At 31.1% G+C, this 20,054-nt stretch overlaps 2 protein-coding genes across 2 annotated transcripts; one reads left to right on the top strand and one right to left on the bottom strand.

Annotated features, from left to right (window-relative positions):
• Positions 1–7,523: 7,523 nt before the first annotated feature.
• Positions 7,524–8,205, top strand: LOC108340494 (CLAVATA3/ESR (CLE)-related protein 53-like). The gene has a single exon (XM_017577919.2). The coding sequence runs from the start codon at positions 7,599–7,601 to the stop codon at positions 7,836–7,838; it is 240 nt and encodes a 79-aa protein (XP_017433408.1). The 5' UTR covers positions 7,524–7,598; the 3' UTR covers positions 7,839–8,205.
• A 5,370-nt stretch (positions 8,206–13,575) lies between these two features.
• Positions 13,576–18,184, bottom strand: LOC108340493 (malate dehydrogenase, mitochondrial). Its single transcript, XM_017577918.2, has 7 exons — positions 17,818–18,184; positions 16,714–16,887; positions 15,510–15,678; positions 15,167–15,228; positions 14,939–15,060; positions 14,690–14,807; positions 13,576–14,005 (listed from the first exon to the last, which is right to left on the bottom strand). Exons 1-7 carry the CDS (start codon positions 18,070–18,072, stop codon positions 13,868–13,870), a joined length of 1,038 nt encoding a protein of 345 aa, XP_017433407.1. The 5' UTR covers positions 18,073–18,184; the 3' UTR covers positions 13,576–13,867.
• Between the last annotated feature and the right edge of the window lie 1,870 nt (positions 18,185–20,054).

The following is a 20,054-nucleotide window of genomic DNA, read 5'->3' as shown; positions in this document are numbered from 1 at the left end:
AACTCATTAACACAAACATGATAAGGGACAATAATCTTATTATGTAGCCTCAAGAGTAATTTTTTTTTAAATTAAAATTGTAATGGCAAAACATCAAGAATGAAATAAAGAAAAATGGTGCAAAGAATGTAGAAGTGTGAATCTGTTTTATGATAAAGAAAGAAAAATTGCAAAAATTAGTAATTCAGAATTTCTATTTTAGATTGATGCATGAAATGAATGTATGAAAAGGTTGTAAACTAAATGCATGAAAATTCAGAAATGAATGATTGAATGACATGTATTTATCTATATCAATTTAGAAGCTAAATGAAAGTGTATTATATAAAATATACCGATAAGAGTTAATGGTCATTTATGGGCAGTTAACAAGTATTATTGGGTTTGATTGCCTAAAAATATAATGTGTTAATGATTATTTATAGGTAGAGTAAGGAAGGACGACTGACCCTTAGAGAAATTCAACCAAAACATAAATAAAATGTAATGCAATGTAATTGTAAGAATGGATGAGTAATCTATTGTAATCAATTAGAAAATTATAATCTGAACCTACTAATGTTGTAATGGTACAAAGAAACAAAAGCTGAATTTGGATATGAATGCAAAAGAATCTAGATATTAAACGCATGAAACCAATGATGAACCAAAGAATTATATTTCTATACATGTTCTGGAAATTTAAATGTCATGCAAGAATTAAATATTCACTTAATAGAACCAAATAAAAAGGTAATAGGAAATCACAATCTAAACTATAACAAACCTATAATCAATTCAACGAAAATATCAAAAGTGAATGAACAAGCGAAGAACATTGGGTAAAACAAAAGTTCAAAATTAAATGTATAAATGATTGGTGAAAGAGTCTCTGGTACTCTTTAGAAGTACGTTATATCAAAGGTAAAGCTCACTTTGTGGTCTTTTGGTTCATATTTCAGAACTTAAAAAATTGTAATTCTCACTGAATTTCCCAAACCAATGCAAACCTAACTCAAAAATGTACCTTTCAGATGATAAAAACAAATAAAACAAATACTTATGTTATATTCATTATTCTCACCATATGAAATCAGAACCAATGGAGAATAAAACCTAAGAACTAACCCTAATCTATTAGATATAAAAAACCCTCAAAAAGTAACCAAAATGGACAGAATCAGAACCTATTATCTACAATGTGTAACCAAAGTGAAACATCATATACCTAAACTTATTTCAACCAAATCAACAGAAATAAGTAAAACTAAATTTGTAGATCAAAACACAAAGCAAAAATAAAAAAAGCACATGAAATTGGAAAGAATAAATGCAAGAACCATAAAAGAGAGGTACACAAAATCCAAAATTGGAATCAAAATCCAATATCAAAGAGTAGAATCAAAGAAATGCAAGTGCTGGAAATTAAAATTCATGTGCAAGAAACAATTAACAAGTAGAAATGTAAATTGGACAAGAACATTAAATTGAATAAAATTGCACGATAACCCAAATCCCTAAGGACTCTCACAGTCTGTCACCATCGCAAGCTATAACTACCAAGAACTGAGAAAACTGAATCAGAAAAAACCTAACTACGATAACTACTCTCTAACCCGGCATTGTCGACGTCCTAACACACATCAAACTATTTACAAACCCCTTTTATAAGGGAAAGCTAGGAAAAAGGTGTTACTAATGAGAAACATTGATGCTTTGAAGATAATTTTGATGATGATGTACTTGAAGACTTGAAGAAACAAATACATTAATTTTTAAAAGCATTCTTTGTATAGGAATTAATTTTAAATTGTAAGCACTTAGAAGTTTTATAACTTATTGACTTCTTGCGGCAATAATCGATTATCATAGGGGATAATCGATTATCACAAGCAAAAGTAAAAAAAGGTTTGTCTCAACAATAATCGATTATCATAGGAGATAATCGATTATCACCGCAAGTTTTGATATTGTCCAAGGTTCAACAGTAATCGATTATCACTAAGGATAATCGATTATCACGTTTTCGAAATCTCATAACGGCCTAAAAGAATCGATTATCCCTTTTGATAATCGATTATCTCTAGCAGTTGGAAGTTGTCTTTTCATTTTCTAACTCCTTGCTTATAAATATAACCCTCCTAAACTTTTTACAATAGACCTAAACTTTTGAGAGCACAAAATTGGTTCTGAGGAAGTTCTTAAATTTAAGTCTTAGCTTAATCAAGTCTTGAGAAAGCAGAAGCTTGTGTTTAGTGTGTCTAAAGGTGTAAGCGATACTCTTCAAGCTCTTCAAGTTGATTGAGTTGGTGTTCATTACATCGTTTGTCGAAAGAATGTGTTTTCTGTTCTTATTGTTTCATCATTCTTATTGTAATCTTAAACTGATTTTTAGTGAAAAGATAATCACTCTTTTATAGTGATTAATGATTGGACACAAAATCTTTTGATTCGAACAGGATAAAATCATTTGTGTAATTTTCCCCATCCTTTCATTTCTTTACTTTATTCTGCTCAAAGAAAGTTTTAAATAAGGAATTTTTTTTTAAAAGAACCAATTAATCCTTCCTCTCTTGGTTATTTTTCGTTATCACGCTCTTAAAACATTTCGCTGCGTGATACCAATTACTACAAAAGGGAAAAGGCCTAAAAAAAACCTTTGACGCTTCATGCTATCCTTTTTTATCCAACGTTCAGATCCTTGCTAACCACTTCGCTTTTCTTACTCCCTCCAATCATCTTCATCTTTATGCAAGAAACCTCCGGTCACGTGTGTAGCCTCGGATCCAGGATCACGAACCAAGGAGCTCCTCTCTCAAACTCTCACATGAACCCTTTAGAGGGGTTTTGCGTTTGGAACCAATTCTTTTTGCTTTGCTCGAGTATTCACCCCCTTTCGCGACATTATTATGCCAAAACACAATGTTCCACTAAACTCTGATGCACCAAAACACTACATCTCAGACTATGACAATAAACCCTCTTTAGTTGACCAACTGACCCTTTGACCAAGGCATATCTGCAATTAGAAGAAAATGAAAAGTGTAAATCAACAATTATTAAAAAATAAAACATATTTAAGCAAAAACTAAAGAATTTTTTTTTATTTAAGAATTTTCAAAAAAGAGTAAATGACTATTTATTTTATAACACTAAAAGTACACCTAAAAACACCTTTTTAACTATATTCCTACAAAACTAAAGAATTAAAGGAAAAACCAAAAATAAAATGAACTAACAAATACTTTTAAACATAGAAAAAGAATGAAAAATTAACAATTATCAATAATCGATTACCAAGGTCTTAAAATGTTCATTTTAGCTCCAAAGTACAAATTTGGCTCTAAATGATTATCAAGTATAATAATCGATTATCTTAAGTTATAACATAAAAACACTTTTTTTAAATCTTAAGAATCTATTTTAGATTTTAAGGAGAATATTATATTTAAGAGGGGTAAAATTGTAATGATTGGAAGGAAGCGAAATGCTTTTTGAATTAACTAATTTAGGGGAAACATAAAGATTAAATAATTTTTTGATTATGATAAAAAAGAGAGGGAAATATTTTGATTGACATCTTGTGATAACTTGTACCTATTTGAGAGAAAGATATATGATTATGTTGATATGTTGTCATTTATCTCTACTTTGGCTTAATTATTCTTTTCCCCTTAGTTGTTAATTAAGAATATGACCTTCAAAAACATGATATATCATAAGTGTTCAACAAATTTTTTATCATCATTAAAAACGTGGAGATTTGGCAAAAAGAAGATAGACATATTGCTTTACTAAAGGATTTTGATGATGATGTTTCCTTGGAGAAGTGTTGAAGATTAAACTCTTAAGAATTTAGTTGTTAAAGTCTCCTAATTTGTATATTGTATTTAATTTAGTAGTTCAAGAGTCTATAGGTAGAACTCAAGCAGTAGAACTCTTAGCAAAAGTTTTATTTTTCATAAAAGTTTTTGCGATAATCGTTTATCATTAATGATAATCGATTATCCAATTAAAATCAAGAATAGAAATGCCCTTATGATAATCGATTATCATTAAGGATAATCGATTATCATAGTAAAAAATTATTATTTGAAAACATCTATGAAATAATCGATTATCACTTATGATAATCGATTATCAATGGCAATTGTAAACTTGACTGTTAGTTTTCTGAACAAAGTTTCAAATGTAAAGTCTATAAATACATAACTTAGACCTAAATTAAAAGGACTTTTCACTAAAAGTATTAGAGTTGTGTGCCTAAAGAAAACTCTCTTTGTTTGTGAAAAGGAAGCTTTGAAAAACCTATTGTAAGTAAAGTGAGAACTTTCACTAAATATGTTTTATGATTGAATGTTGTTGTTGTTGTTAGGAAAGTTTTTTATCCTTTGTGTGTTAAAGGAAGTGTTGTTCATCCTTTGTGTGTTGAAGAAGGTGTTTTCTATCCTTAATATCATTCTCTGTGATTGTAAGTTCTTGATTAATTTTAGTGGTTGGTTAATCTCTTTTTAAGAGAGACTAACAACTAGATGTAGGGTCTTTTGATCCGAGCCAATATAAAGTTCTTTATGCAAGCTTTCTCTTTTCCTCTACTTTTATTTACTATTAATATTTAAAGGAATCATTTTTATTGTAAAATCAGTTTTTAAAGAAAAGAATTTTTTTTAAAAAGCACAATTTTTAATCAGTAAACCAATTCACTTCTTTTGGTTTTGTTTACACATTTAAACATTTTTCTGCGCGTATTTCTAACGGAATGAGTATTTATAAGTTTTCAATATGTATTAGAAAGCTCAAAAGACGAATATGTTTATTGTATGTACAAGTTAAAGCTTATAAATGAAGATCATAAACAAATCATTTCTTTTTATTTTTAAGCTAAGAACCTTTTGCATTTGATTTGTAAATATGTTTTAATACTTTAAGCATAAAAATAAAAAAAAAAAAACAAGAAAGGTTTATTAAGTTTTGATAAACACATAGAAGTATTTAACACTCAAGGTCACTGTCATGAGTAAAACTTGCACATACTTATTCTTGACGGAGGAAGTTATATAGCAAGTCAAAAGATGGTGAAAAAACTTCAACTTACCACCATTTATCATGTTAAATCTTGTAATTTACTATGGTTAAATGAAAAGGTGAGATTGATATGAACTAACAAGTGCTTGTATCATTTTCTTTCAGTAAATTTTATGACAAAGTTTTATATCATGATAAAATTGCTTGTTGTTAGGAAGGACATGTAAATATATATGATAGAAATGTCATACATCACGTTGTCGATATACCTACTCTTTATTGTATATGGGACATATATAAGATACAATGAAACATTTATCTCTTTAATGTATATGACCTTCTAGATCTCTTCATATCCCAACTTATATACAAAGGAAGGAATTTCAACAACTATTTATTTTTTAAGAGAAGAAACCTTTGTTACTTGAACTGTTTATTATACTGTTCATTACTTGTCACAGCATCAAAGTCACAAATTATACCCTTGGAACTAAAATTAACATTTTGAAAAATCGAAGGAGTAAAAGTTAAAAATTTTAAACCCATGTTTAAGTCCATACTTCGAATAGAAATTTTTGGGTCGGGAGAAAGTTTGTAGAAATTTTTATTTTCATTGTTGAATTGTCAATTTAAGAATTTAAGGTAGAAATTCTTCCTCGACTTACATTCAGGATTATATAGTATTTTTTTTATTCATCTTCCAATTTCAAGCACATGTTACAAGAACGATCATATCTCCCACAAAACATGATAGTTAATACAAATATTCTTTTAATACATGAAGATAGATGACGATTTATAATTGTGACAAAATCCTTCTTCTTGTTTAACAACAATTGTATGTAAAAACATAATAGACAAAGAATAGTCCTCAAATATTTCTTAACCTTGTGTTGAAACTCCCATTTGCAGTAGTAATCTACAAAACTAGGTTGGGAGATGAGGTATATATGTATTTACTTTGACTATAATTTAGTTATTTTTAGTAGTAATATTGAATTTTTATAAGAAGAGAAGAGGAGAGATAAAGCTAGCAACTTGACTAAATCTTGGCCCTCAACTTTTGTACATAAACAAATAGATTTAGATCATGCCAATACAGTATGCTTATGTTATTCTAATTTTCCTCTAAAATAGACAAAACAATAACAACATGAAAGACAACGTAAATGCTTAAAAAATTCATGGTTTAATAGGTTCGGAGGTCCCTATATTTGTGGGTTCGTTTCAATTGGGTCCTCCAATTTTGAAAGTGATCAATTTGGTCCCTAATTTAACAAAATTGAGTCAATAATACCCTTTCCGTTAAATGCAATGGACGTCATTAACTTTTTAAACATGTGGTATGTTGAAGCATCCTTCAAATAAAACTGTGCCACCTGCAAATAAAAGGATGCCTCAACATGCCACATGTTTAAAAAGTTAACGCCGTCCATTATATTTAACGGAAAGGGTATTATTGACTCAATTTTGTTAAATTAGGGACCAAATTGATCACTTTCAAAATTGGAGGACCCAATTGAAACGAACCCACAAATATAAGGACCTCCGAACCTATTAAACCAAAATTCATTTACGGAGCAAATGAAAGGTATTAGTACGACAAAGACGGCATTTAAGCCAAGAAATGATTGTGGAGAAACCATAAAAGCTTTTCATGGCACACTACATTCATATGACAAAAAATGGCTTTAAAAAGGATTATTTAAAGTCTAAAGGGTGTGAGTCGGTTATGCTTTTCTTAATCCACAAATAGGACAACCTGAGATGAATAGGATCACTTGGCATATATAAGATGGAAAAATAAATCAAAATCCGATGGTAGTATTTGGATAATTTCCTTCACAAATTTATTTAAAGAAAAAAATGATAAAACAAAAATAAAATAAATCTTTACACGAGTTAAAATTAAGGATTCCTCTTTAAATTATTATAAAAAATTATTCCTATTCCAAAACTAAACTATAAAATATTTTGTTCCTCCATTTTTACAAAAGTAATATAAAATATTTTATATTACAAAGATTATATTATAGTCCATATGAGAAACATTTCACATGTCATTTGTAAACTATGACTTTTATGAAGTGGAGGAAATTGAATATTTTATGATTTAATTTAGGGATAAAATATAATTTTTTATAATAGTTTGTGGATGAAAAACATGTAATCCTAAAATTAGCTAGCTTTAAAAGATAAAAAAATTGAAAAATTTATATATATTAAAAAAATAGTTAATTTGAACTTATAAACAAATTTATTATTTTTATGTATTAAAAATTGTCCAAATATATACATGTTGACCTTGATGCATAGGACATAAGAAAGATAACACAAAAAAATAGATAAGACAAGGAATATTTGGGTGGTACTTATCTGCTTACACGACCTTCCAATATGAATCTTGATATGCTAGTCTTTAGAATCTTGCCCCATAAATCACTTAAAGCCTTTGATGTGTGTATATATATATAGGTATATGTTGGTCTTCTTAACCACCAAGCTACTTCTCTCACTGATTTCACTAGAAAAGAACATTAGGGTTTGCTAAAATAGCTACTTTTTTCTTCTCATTGTTGTGTTTTTGTGAGACAATGGCTACTTCAGTTAAGCCAAGACAGTTACTTGTTATCATCGTAATTGTTCTGACATTGTTTGTAGTGAGTTCAGAAGCTCGAAATGTTCCAACAATGGAGAAGAAGATTCATAGTAAGTTTGGATTACGTGAAGTAATCAACAATGTGAGAAATGGAAAGTGGCATGGAAAGAGGTCAATGCTTGGTGGAAGGTTGGAGAGAGTTTCACCTGCTGGGCCAGATCCTGATCATCACTAGACATGTCAAATTCGAGTTCAGGTTCTCTGTTAGTGTTTTTGATGTTGTCGTTCTGTTCAGATTTCAAAATACATTGATATATTAAAAAAATTAATATTATCAATGTTATTTTAAAACTATGGCAGAAATATGATATCAAAATTTCAACAAGAGAATCTAAATTCGTCAAATTAATGAATGCATGTTTGGTTCAAATTTTCACTAGTATTTTTATGAATTAATATAAAATTATGTGTTTCAATGCATCATTTAGAAAAAAAAAATATATATTGAAAAAAAAATGTACCCAATGGACCAGTGCTTAACTTCTCGATGTATCCTAATTAATGTCATTAAAAAACCATGAGTCAATGAAATGTTGCAAGGTTTAACAATATTACTATCAATAAAAAGAATGAGCCAATTATTGGCTCTTAATGTATTTTCATTTCTTTTGCCTAAATAAAAAATGTGGTAGATTATCTTCAAATGCACTTCTAGGTGATGATTTAGACCTGTGAATATGAGGTTTTCCATTAAACTGGTGGAAACACATGTTAATCTGGGAAGAACTTGGAAATTAAATTAAGTTTTTTAATATTTTGATTAGATGTATTGAAAATCGATTCAACAGAACTGATAATTTCTTAAATAATATAGAATTGTGAACAAAGGTATTATTCCTTTGTATATATTTTAATATGTAGTACTACGGCTCTAAAATACTTTTATATATATTTTTATGCTTTTAAATTTTGAAAATTTCTTTACCTTGACGTGTATTCGACTTTCAATTACAGAGAAAAATATTTGAACTGTGAATGAATTAGTCTGAGTGCTTTATCTGTGCATGTGTACAGTTATATCTCTCTCTTTATAACCAAAGGAAAAATTTAGTGATAGATAAGAGCAATAAATAATTTCTATGGAATCAGAATCCATTATTTAAACTAAAATAATATATATAACATGTTATTAAACTTTCAAATAGACGACCAAATCTCAAACATCATTCTAATTTTCTAAAAAGTTTATTAACTTGTGAATATCTTTATTTATTGCTTTCATATTTACCACCATAATTAATATCTATAAAATTACTAGTATGATAATAGTATCATGTTTGCTATGGTTGCCACCTTGAGTTAGACAACATGAAGGTGTTGATAGTGATTACCTTTATCATCACCAAAGCCAATAACACTATATTATTATTTTTGTTATTATCATAATTATTATTATTATAGTTAAGATGACAATTGTGTTTGGATTGTTCGCACTTAAATAAAACTTTTCAATTTAAATTAGCATATCGAATTGGCAAGTTTAGAGGTTCACTAGACTGTCTATTATAACTCAACATACTAGACAGATGAATACATTATCAAATCATATTTAGAACACTTAATCTTAGTTTTATTGAATTATAAGTGAATTTAAATTCACTATTTTAATTAGAAAATTTTCAATTGAGATTAAGCTTTTACTAAAATTATTTAGTAAATTAACTTTTAAAGCCTTGGTATACGCTATACTTTAGATAGACAACCCTCATTAAACTTCTGGACAGACAAGTCTAATAAGACAGTCTAGTTTGTTGTGTTAACTTAAATCAATCAAGGCCAAGAAGGGTAGGGGGTTTGAATTGGTCTTATCAAATTGTTGTCTCTTCAAAAAATTCTTAACAAAAGCTTTTTTAAAACCTATGTGATGACCACACGAATTTCATGCATTGTAATTGTGCAGAGACATTTTAAACCAACTAAAATATAAAAACAATTAATTAAACTTTTTTGCAGGAATAATACACAATAATTAATCTTCAGTTTATTAAAGCAAAGAATGATCTTGCATAATGAAATCGTATGCAGACTCTACAAATATCTATATATTTAATGGATAATGATACTTTGACAATATATTTTTGACAACATTTTAACCTCATTTACGTGTCATTCTGTGATTGGTCCAAAATTATTCCAATATCAATAATAATAATCATAAACACCAACATGGACCAATCATAGAATGACACGTAGATGATGTTAAAATGTTGTCAAAGTATCATTATCCATATTTAATTTTTCTTTCAAAATTTTAAGATGGTCAATTTTAGAAAATCAATTTTCTTAGAGAAAATTTATCAAACAGTTGATATGCGCAAAATGTAAAGAGTGTAGAGAGTAAGAAAAATTCAACACAGAATTTTTATCCTGGTTCGATTCAAAAGAATCTACGTCCAGTTGTTAATCACTATAAAAAGTGATTAACGTTTTCACTAAAAATCAGTTTCACAGATTTAAAATGGAATGAATAAAATAGAATAGTAAAAACCTTCATTCGACGAACGAATCGGAAGAAAGCTTCCTTCGACCAACGAACCGGAAGCAGGAATCTGCACTTTCCTTCGACCAACGAACTGGAACAGTGCAAATAAAATCTTCCTTCGACACACAAACCGAAAGATGACAGCCTTACCAACTCGAAGAGAACCGCTCCGACCTTTGACCCACAAAGCGCGAGCTTCTCCTATTCACGAGACCAGGCAAAGCACTTGAACTAGCTTTTTGGAACTTCCTCAAACAAACTGTATTCTCAAAAAGCTCAGAGTTAACCCACTAAGGGTTTTGGAACAACTATATATAAGCAACTGGTCTGAGTTAGAAAAGACAGATTACAATTGTCACTGATAATCAATTATTGTTAGTGATAATCGATTATTTAAGTCCGTTACAGGGTTTTCAGGAAGTGATATCTAATTATCCTGAGGAACAATCGATTATTCCAGAGCGAAATGCTTTTTTTCAAGAGTGCTCATGATAATCGATTATAGCTTCACATAATTGATTAAATGCGTAACTTAACTAAAGATACGAGATTTTTTAAGTATTACATATTCAAAGACTTTCCTAATACATTTATATTCTACAAAGTGCTTTTAAAACAAATTTAACAGCTTCTTCAAGTCTATTTTCTTGCAACATCATCAAAATCATTTATCTTTAAATTTACCAATGCTCCTCATTGGTAACAAAAAGGATATAAAATGTCGAATGCCCCAACGCTAGACGTTAAAAGGTTAGTGAATTCAATAAAAATTTGAGAGGGAGATTGAAAATTCATTCACTTTATCTTAGTGTGCGATACCCTCTTCACTGCTCAAACTTTTTTAGAACAAAGTTTGACGACCATCACATGTAATCTTTCTTTCATTTGTTACAAATGCATGTTAATTAACTACTTTAGGTATGATTTTCGTTTGTTTTGACCGATAATTTTCGTGTTCTTGTCCTTCTTAGGCGCATTCTGTTTTCTCTCTCACTGGTGGCAATACTTTATTTCGAAGAGTTAAATATGTAATTAGTTTATATAAAATTAGATATAGTAAATAAATTCATTTTCATGGGTATTCTTCAACCTCATTTTAATTTTATTAGGAATTCTATACTATCCAAATATAAGGGTTAAATATGTTTTTAGTCCCTAAACTATCAAGCGATTTTGAGTTTCGTCCCTCTTTGAAAGATTTGTTCATTTTAGTCTTCTTAGTTTTGAAACTCTTATGTTTAGTACTTAAAATTGAACGGCGTTAAGTTTTTGTATGGGGTGGCTAACGGTGAGCCAGGTGTAGGCCACGTTTTTTTTTTCTAAAATATTTTCCACATTTTTTCCAAATCCTTCCTTCTTCTCCCCTGATCACTCAAAATGTTATGTCATCTCTTTCACACCCACCACTGTTCCTCTCCTTCGAACCATAGTGAAGCCACCTTCACCGCAAACCACCATGGAACCTGCGAAGCAGAAACCCAAGTCTGAGAATTATAAAATCTGCAAACTGTGAGCAAACCTACCACCGTACCTAATGAACCAACAAACCAGAAAACCACATCGCAAGACCTCCATGAACCCAAATCGCGATCGCTATCTTCCTTCGTCCTAATCAGAAACCTGCAGAAACCTAGAAATCCTAATCACCTTCATCGCAAATCTGAAAGAAACCCAAAAAAAAACCCAATCATGATTCTCATCCTCTACCACGAGACCAATTTGTGAACCTTAACTCGCACTCCATGGTCATCCCAAAACCAGAACCAGTTCGAAACCCTTAACACATCGCGACTTTCTACTCCATCAACCCTCACGCCTAACAACCATCATCATCCACTGCATTCATCTGCGTCACCAACATGCACAAAAACCAAAAATAAAAAACAATCACAAACTCTCCGCGCCTCTACCAACCAGAAATCGCGAGTGTGAGATTGCCATTCTTCTCGTGCACCTCAGCTTTGCAGTGCCGCTGTGAAAAGCCACTTGTAAATTAAAACCAGGAAACCCAACTAAAATATAAGCAATTGATCAATACAAAAAATGTCAACCTGTATTAAAACTGGTAGAAGATCCATATCTCAGTAATAGTGGTGGGTGTGAAAGACATGAACGGACGTTTTGAGTGATTTGAGGGAGAAGAAGGAAGAGTTTGAAAAAAAACGTGGCAAATATTTTAGAAAAAAAGAAAAAACGTGACATACACCTAGCTCACCGTTAGCCACCTCATACAAAAACTAAACGTAGTTCAATTTTAAGAATTAAACATAAGAGTTTCAAAACTAAGAGGACTAAAATAAACAAATCTTTTAAAGAGGGACGAAACCCAAAATCGCTTGATAGTTTAGGGACTAAAAACATATTTAACCCTAAATATAAACAATATTCTATTTTGTAAATTTGATATATAAAATAAAAAAAAATAGATGTATGCATACTCGTTTCATCCCTATTCTCGTATTTATGTTAAATTATCAATACATTTTAGTATTATATATTAAGTAACTTTTGACTTACATTTACTTTTCTCTTTAGTCATTTATTTCATTTTGTTTGAAGAAATTTTATTTTGCTACACAAATTATTAATTTTCTCTCTCAATTGTTATACTCATTCCATATCCATCAAATTTACTCATATCCTTAAGCTATTTTCTTTCTCATCACAACCTCATTTACACATTTATTTCCTTGTGTATTTTTCTATAAATGTCGTATAGTTAAAGAGATATATAAACCTTAATTTTATCAAATTAAATCATCTTTAAGATATATATATATTTAATCAATTTTACTTCTTTTCAATATTTTTAACTTTTTATTTTTTTGTTGCCAGCCAAAATATTTTGATTATCAATTTCAAGTGTTTAAAATCATTAATTTATTGGGTAATCTAAAATATTTTTTTTCTCTTTGGTTTTTAATTTTATTTTATTTGAATAACTCTTCTTTTGTTTCAAAAATTTTCATTATTTCTTTCAACATTGAACTGATTTGATGTTTTCACCAAGTTTACTCAAATTCATGTATTTTCCCTCTCAATATTTTTCAAAAACAAAAACACATTTTTCATGTGGTTTTTAAAAAAATAAAGTTTTTTATAGTATAATATGATTGATTGTTATAATTTTTTAACAATTTGAATAATGTTGTTGACCAACATCGCTTTTTTAACTTGGTCAGTGAGATGAATGTATATGAACTCTATCTTAACTAAAACTTCTGAAAAATACAACATTATAAGAATCTCACTTGTCATTTAAAAACCACCTATATAATTTTATAGCTTTTACAAAAATTTAACCATATTAGAAGAAATAAATAAAAACATGTCCAAAAAGTAATCAAACTTCAACAAAGTCCAAGTTTTATCTTACTGAACTCACTCACAAAAGGGTTGAAAACGTTTTCACAAGACTGCTAAAACAATCAACAAGAAAAGAGGTGTAACACCCTGCAATTACATAATGTGAAACCACATTAAAAGGGACAATTATTAATTGAATGGTCAACACCTAAAACTGGTTTTAAGATTGATGAATCCCTTGGCAAAATGCTCTCAGACTTAAATTATTAAACCATGGCGTATACCTACTCTAAACAAAACAACAAGGCCGCCACCACTGCGGGCAACAATACAACAATGGTTCTGAGATTGCAAAATTTTGATTTGGTTCTTAGGAATATCCAGTTACCTACCAGACATGTCTTTGAGATGTTCAATTACTGGTTTGCAAATTTGATTCCCTTCTCAATTGATGATTTGAGTTCACCCTTAAGGCTCTCTAGGCCTTGTTTCTCAAAATCAGAGAGAGGTCCCAATCCCAGAACTTCCTCCACACCATTCTTCCCAAGCCTCACCTGCAACACATTTTCATCATGGTGTCAATAGCAATAGGCAGTAAACTAACATGGATGACCATTGAAGCGGTTGGTCAAGGAACAGAACCGGTCACTATACCGCAGACACCAGTTCAAAGTCAATCACAGGTTAAACTGGTGATTGGACAATGGTTGAAATGGTGAAACATGTTAACAATACTAGAAACTTATAATAACTTCATTTAACTTTTTCACATTCAAATTTTACACATCAAATAAATCATAATGTTTAGGTATAATGTTCAACATTTTCACAAAGAAAATAACAAAATCTCGACAATCTTTACTTTTAAGGAAAAAAGTAAATCTTCACTTTAAAACCTTCAGCTTGTTTTAATTTGTTGACCAATATTGAACTAGATTTTTCAGTTCTTGACCAGTTCAAATTGGAGACCAGTTTTGTCATTCTAGGACTGGACACAAACTAACCAGTCTAACAACATGGTGAAAATATACGAATCTTAGGTACAGTTTGGTTTGAGGAAACAGTCTGTCTGTTCACACTAATATTTATAAAATGGAACCTTAATTTTGCGTTTCTTATATGTTTTGTTTTCACTAATTTTATAAAAAAGATATGTATTTTTCACAAATCGAGGAGCCCCCTTTAAGCACGGGAAGCAGTAAAATTTGAAACACAATAAAATGGTGCAGTTCAGTGACCTTTGAAGCAAAGAAAGGAAGTTCAGTGACAGTGGATTGCACAAATGAGCACTCAACAACATCTGGAACCCCGTTAAGGCCCTTGAGACAAGCATCAGCGAAAAGGGCACCAGCATAGCTGCAAGAAACATAATAAAATAAAATAAAATACAAGATTAGATTTTATATCAGTCTTGCATTAGTATCAATGATCTTCACTGACTAACTAACTAACTTTAAAGATAAATAATCAGTTAATGCCACACTTACGCCATGGACAGAGTTGCAGAACCCTTTCCAGCCTTAGCTTCCACAACTTCTGTTCCTCCATCTTGAGTCCTCTTTGTAAGAGCCTTGATGACATCATCATCAAGATTGGCTTTTGGTGTAGCCTATACAATTGAAAAACAGTTAGAAGGATTCAGTACATATATACCAAGCTAGGCAAACAGATTAGATATCAGGGAGGAAAATTAGATTCATAGAGCAGAAAGGTACTTGAGAAAATAGGGGTAGAATAGTAATGCCTGCATGGCCACCCACAACAGGCACATTGACACCTGCAGATACATAAAACAAACCCAAATCAAACCAAATGTTATATACAACTAAATACAAATTATTCTTCAAAAGAAGAAATACATTATTACAACCCCTACCCACTTGCAAAAAACACAACAGTTTTTTTTTTCTTGAAATTAGTTGGAATTTTCTTCACACAACCATGAAAATGAAATCTGACACCAAACAGTCTGCCTCAGTTGTTCCAACTGTAGGTTGCTAAATAAATCACCACCAAAGCAAGACATTAAAGCAATTATGTTTGTCACAGTAGACTTACCATCAACTGGAACATTGGCTTTCCCAGCATAGAAAGTTTTTGCCCTGACGACATCAAGGGTGGTTACACCAAATAGTCTCTTCTCATCATATGTTCCAGCTTTCTTGAAAACTTCAGCCGCAATAGGAACAGTGGAGTTCACAGGATTGCTTATCATGTTAACAAGGGCCTGATTCCAAAGATAAAAATATTCAGTATCAAATAAAAAGTCATACTATGAAACAGGACATGCACACAATTACACTTTTGATTACTAAATCCTATACTTCAAGTGGGTGAGGAAAGAATTCATACCAACCACTTAATAATATCATCAACCATCATAACTAGTGGAAATCAAATATCACAAACCTCACCTTACAAACCAATTTTGTGATATCGAGTTAGGCTTAAAACCCACTTTCAAGAATGATTTCATAATCATTCAAAATCTATTCAAAGAAAATTTGTAGGAACTATTCCACCCACTCTCAGGCTCCCTATATTCCCACATTCAAAATGTCTTGTCCTTGACGTAAAATGATGTACTAGAAATTCCATATCAAATAGAGATATGACCCAATTATTATATATAGGTTGACACAAAACCTCACCTTACAAGCCATTATTTTAGAGTTGGAATGTCAAAGATTTAACATCAATTAGAGATACAGCCCACTAACGATGTATAAATGTAAACCTCACCTTACAAGTCCATTTTGCAAGATTATGTTATACTTAAATTCCACTTGCACAAAATGATATGATAATCATTTAGAGTCTATCCTAATCAAATTTATTAGGCCAATCATACAACCCACTATTGAATTTCCCCGTCATACAATCGAGTTGTCAAGGCTTCTGTGTAAGGAGATGTATTGAAGATCCCACATTGACTAAAGATATGACTACATTATAGTATATAAATTGATACAATTCCTACTTTACAACTCAATTTTATGAGTTTGTGTTCGGCTTAAAACATATTTCCTTAAGAATTATAAATTTTAGTATCAATTCAATTCCCAAAACTTTTTCGTTAGAAAAATAGCCACTGTTAAATAGATGAAAATGAATAATCATCAAAAACCAAACATAATGAAAGTTCCCTAAACCATTATATATGTTTTCCACGGATAAATTCAGCAAAACAATACTAACAGTGCCAACAACATTAACTAACAAAAAAAATATGAAAAAACAACTCAAGGAAAAAGACACTCACATGGGGGCAGTATTTAGAAATAGCAGTACAAAGTGCCTTGACAATGCCAGCATTGATATTAAAAAGATCATCCCGGGTCATTCCAGGCTTTCTGGGCACACCAGCAGGAATTATGACAACATCTGCACCCTCCAAAGCTTTGCCAAGCTCTTCCTCACCTTGGTACCCTACAACCTGTAATCCCAATTAACAAAATAAATAAAATTTCTATCATTAGTACAACATCATTACACTATAGTAAACATTGCGCATAGTTCCAAAAGAGCTCAAGCAATTGTACTAAAACATAAAACTACAATAATGCCTGCATCATTGCAAAACCCCCACAAGAAAGCTACATCAATGCACAACATTAAAATAGCTCAACATTAAACTACAGTTAAATTTGCACTTTTGGAAAAATTAAGCCCAAAACGGGTGTATTAGTGCAACTCCTGCTATTAATATCAAAACATAGTAAATGTCCACCTGCCAAATAAACCTGAAAGGGTAGATCCATGTGCCTAAGATAAATAACTCAATTCATCGTGACATTAACATCAAACTACAGCAAAACTTTCATTCTGAACCGTTCCCTCCCCTCCAAGGAAGAAAAAAGAGTAGATTAGTACATCTCAGCGAAACGGTTCGAATAATAATACTACAACATTAAAGTATAGTATAGTCATTAGATCATTATGCCACAGAAATGGGCTCGAGATCAACAGTTCAAGAAAAAAACTGTAGATGATCTTATACACAAAATAGGTTTCATCGCAAAATTAATAAAGAAATAACCATAATCAAAACAGAATAAAAACAGAGGGCGAATTAACCCTCCAGAGTTCCCGATCCCTCTGAAAAAACAACACCAAAAAACACTAAATCTAGCACCTTAACAAAATTTCAACAATGATGACACGATACCGTAGGTCAAACCTCATTAAAGCTTCAATCTTTCCAAGAAACCCACAAATGGGTACACAAAAAGCCGCACTACACAAAGCTCGTAACTTTACAACGACCCTATAAAGGGCACCTCGTAAAAACACAGCAAAGTCTATAATTCTGAAAAAAAAAAACACATAATAATATAATCCGGTTAAGAGGGTAGATCGGGGGTACCTTAGATCTGGTGTTAATGTGGCTGACATCGGCGGCAACGCCGGGGGTTCCGGCGATATCGTAGAGGGAGAGGCTAGAAACGAGGGGGTTAAGCTTCATTAGAAGGGAAAGGGGCTGCCCGATCCCACCGGCGGCACCGAGAACAGCGACCTTGCGTTCCGGCCCCGGCTCAGAGGCGTAGCCACGGCGGGACAAGTGAGAGACGCCGCGGGTGGCGGCGGAGTGGAGAGATCTGAGCATGGATGGCTTCACCATTGTTCTCTCTCTTTGGTGTTAGCTTCGAGACTCAGCTTTTCGGAAAAAACTCGAGAGAGAAAAAAGAATAAAGAGTTTGTGCGAGAAGGGTCACAATTTATGGTGAGAGTGTTAGTGGGTGAGTGAATATGAACCTGCAGGTTTTTAGGGTCCACACGAAATAATGGTGTTTATAAAAAATAAGGGTTATCTTGTGAAATAGGAGAATAAAGTGGTAATAAAAATTAGAGAGATATAAATATAATTTCTATAAAAATAAAAACAAAATTAACTTCCAATGTTTTAAAGTTTACATTCGTTTATTTAATCTTTACAAATCTAATAAACTTTAGTTATAAACTTTTGAAAATACTTTTTTCTATAAAATTTAAAAGTAGTATTTATTTTGGAATATGGAAACAATACTTTTGGATCTTACAAATTTTAGTAGGTACATTTGAATGTGATGATATTAGTACATAAAAGCCCCGGGTGTTATTTAAAATAGTTTCCCTCCCTTCATTTACACTTTTTTTTTTAATGTAGAAGATTTTAAATATATATATATATATATATATATATATATATATATATATATATATATATGAAAGAATAAACTATGTTATTGATTTTTCAAATATTATCTTATAATGTTGGATAGGTTTTTCGTCTCTCCAAAAAAGTCCAAAAACAGCCCAAAACTTAAATTTGTCCCAAAATGTCTAAACAAGAAATTACAACTTTAATTAAACTAAAATGTTGATGTGGTAAGTGAAGGATGACGTGGCAGGTCCATCAATGCAACAATCTCTTCATTTTTCAACAAATTCAGCTTACCATTTTTCAATTCTTCTTTCATTATATCAACCAAGTGACAAAAGAAGGCAAATTAGCTCTGTAATTTTGGATTTCTCTCTAACAAATGCTTCAAAACATAAGAGATATTGACTTTAACTTGGGTATCACCAAATTTCATAGCAAGGGTCCCTTGGTACATTTAAAATTTCCTTGGCTATCATCAAGAATGGTCTTTCCAAAATAATAGTACTTTATTTGTTGTTGGTTAAGCTGTTTGATGTGGTGAGTCTCGTCGGTTCAGTTTCGTCGATTCAGTTAGTGTTAGAAGATGAGATTGTTTGATGGCTCGAGGGTTCAGTTGGTGTTGGGAGATGAGTATTTTGGTATCTCGTCAATTTAGTTAGTGTTGGAAGATGGGATTTTGTGATGGCTCGTCAGTTTAGTTTGTGCTGAGAGAAGTGTTTGTTTGTTATGTCTTCTATAACTATAAAGCCGAGGAAAAAAAAGGTTTGTTTCGTCCATAAGGCTTTGGTCTGACCTGAGTATAATGCTCTATTCGTGAGAATTTTTACTTGTATGGCTTTTAGGAAGTAGGGGATATGTTATGGGGAAAAAGGCAGAATGACTCTAACTATAAGGCTTTAGGCTTAAGCAGAGTTTGTACTCGTAAGAGTTATGGAAACAAGTAAAGTAACAATATGTTATGGGGGAAAGACATATTGTTTTGGTATCACTTAGTGGTAAAACGATTTGGTGAATTTCATGGATGTGGTATTATTTTTCATGGATTGGAATGATGCGTGTGAGTGATGTGGGTGAGTAAGCTTTTTTTTATATTCATCTTATAACTTTTTTTTTATGGTTAGCTCACATTTTCTTGTTTGTGTTTGTGCAATGATAGTATAACTCATGTTGTTATATGTTGTCAACCAAAAGCATTGATGCTTTGAAGAAGATTTTGATGATGATGCACTTGAAAACTTGAAGGAACATTCACATACATTGTTAAAGCATTTGTGTTAGGCTTTATCTTTTAGTTGTAAGCACTTAGAAGTCATGTAACTTATTCTTTTGTACTGATTTCTCTCGACAATAATCGATTATCACAGGGGATAATCGATTATCATAAGTAAAATTAGAAAAGGGTTCGTCTCGGCAATAATTGATTATCACTAAGGATACTCAATTATCTTGGCAAGTCCAAG

Source organism: Vigna angularis, chromosome 5 (assembly GCF_016808095.1).
Source record: "Vigna angularis cultivar LongXiaoDou No.4 chromosome 5, ASM1680809v1, whole genome shotgun sequence".
NCBI classification, from domain to species: domain Eukaryota; kingdom Viridiplantae; phylum Streptophyta; class Magnoliopsida; order Fabales; family Fabaceae; genus Vigna; species Vigna angularis.
This window is presented reverse-complemented; position numbering and strand designations above follow the sequence as displayed.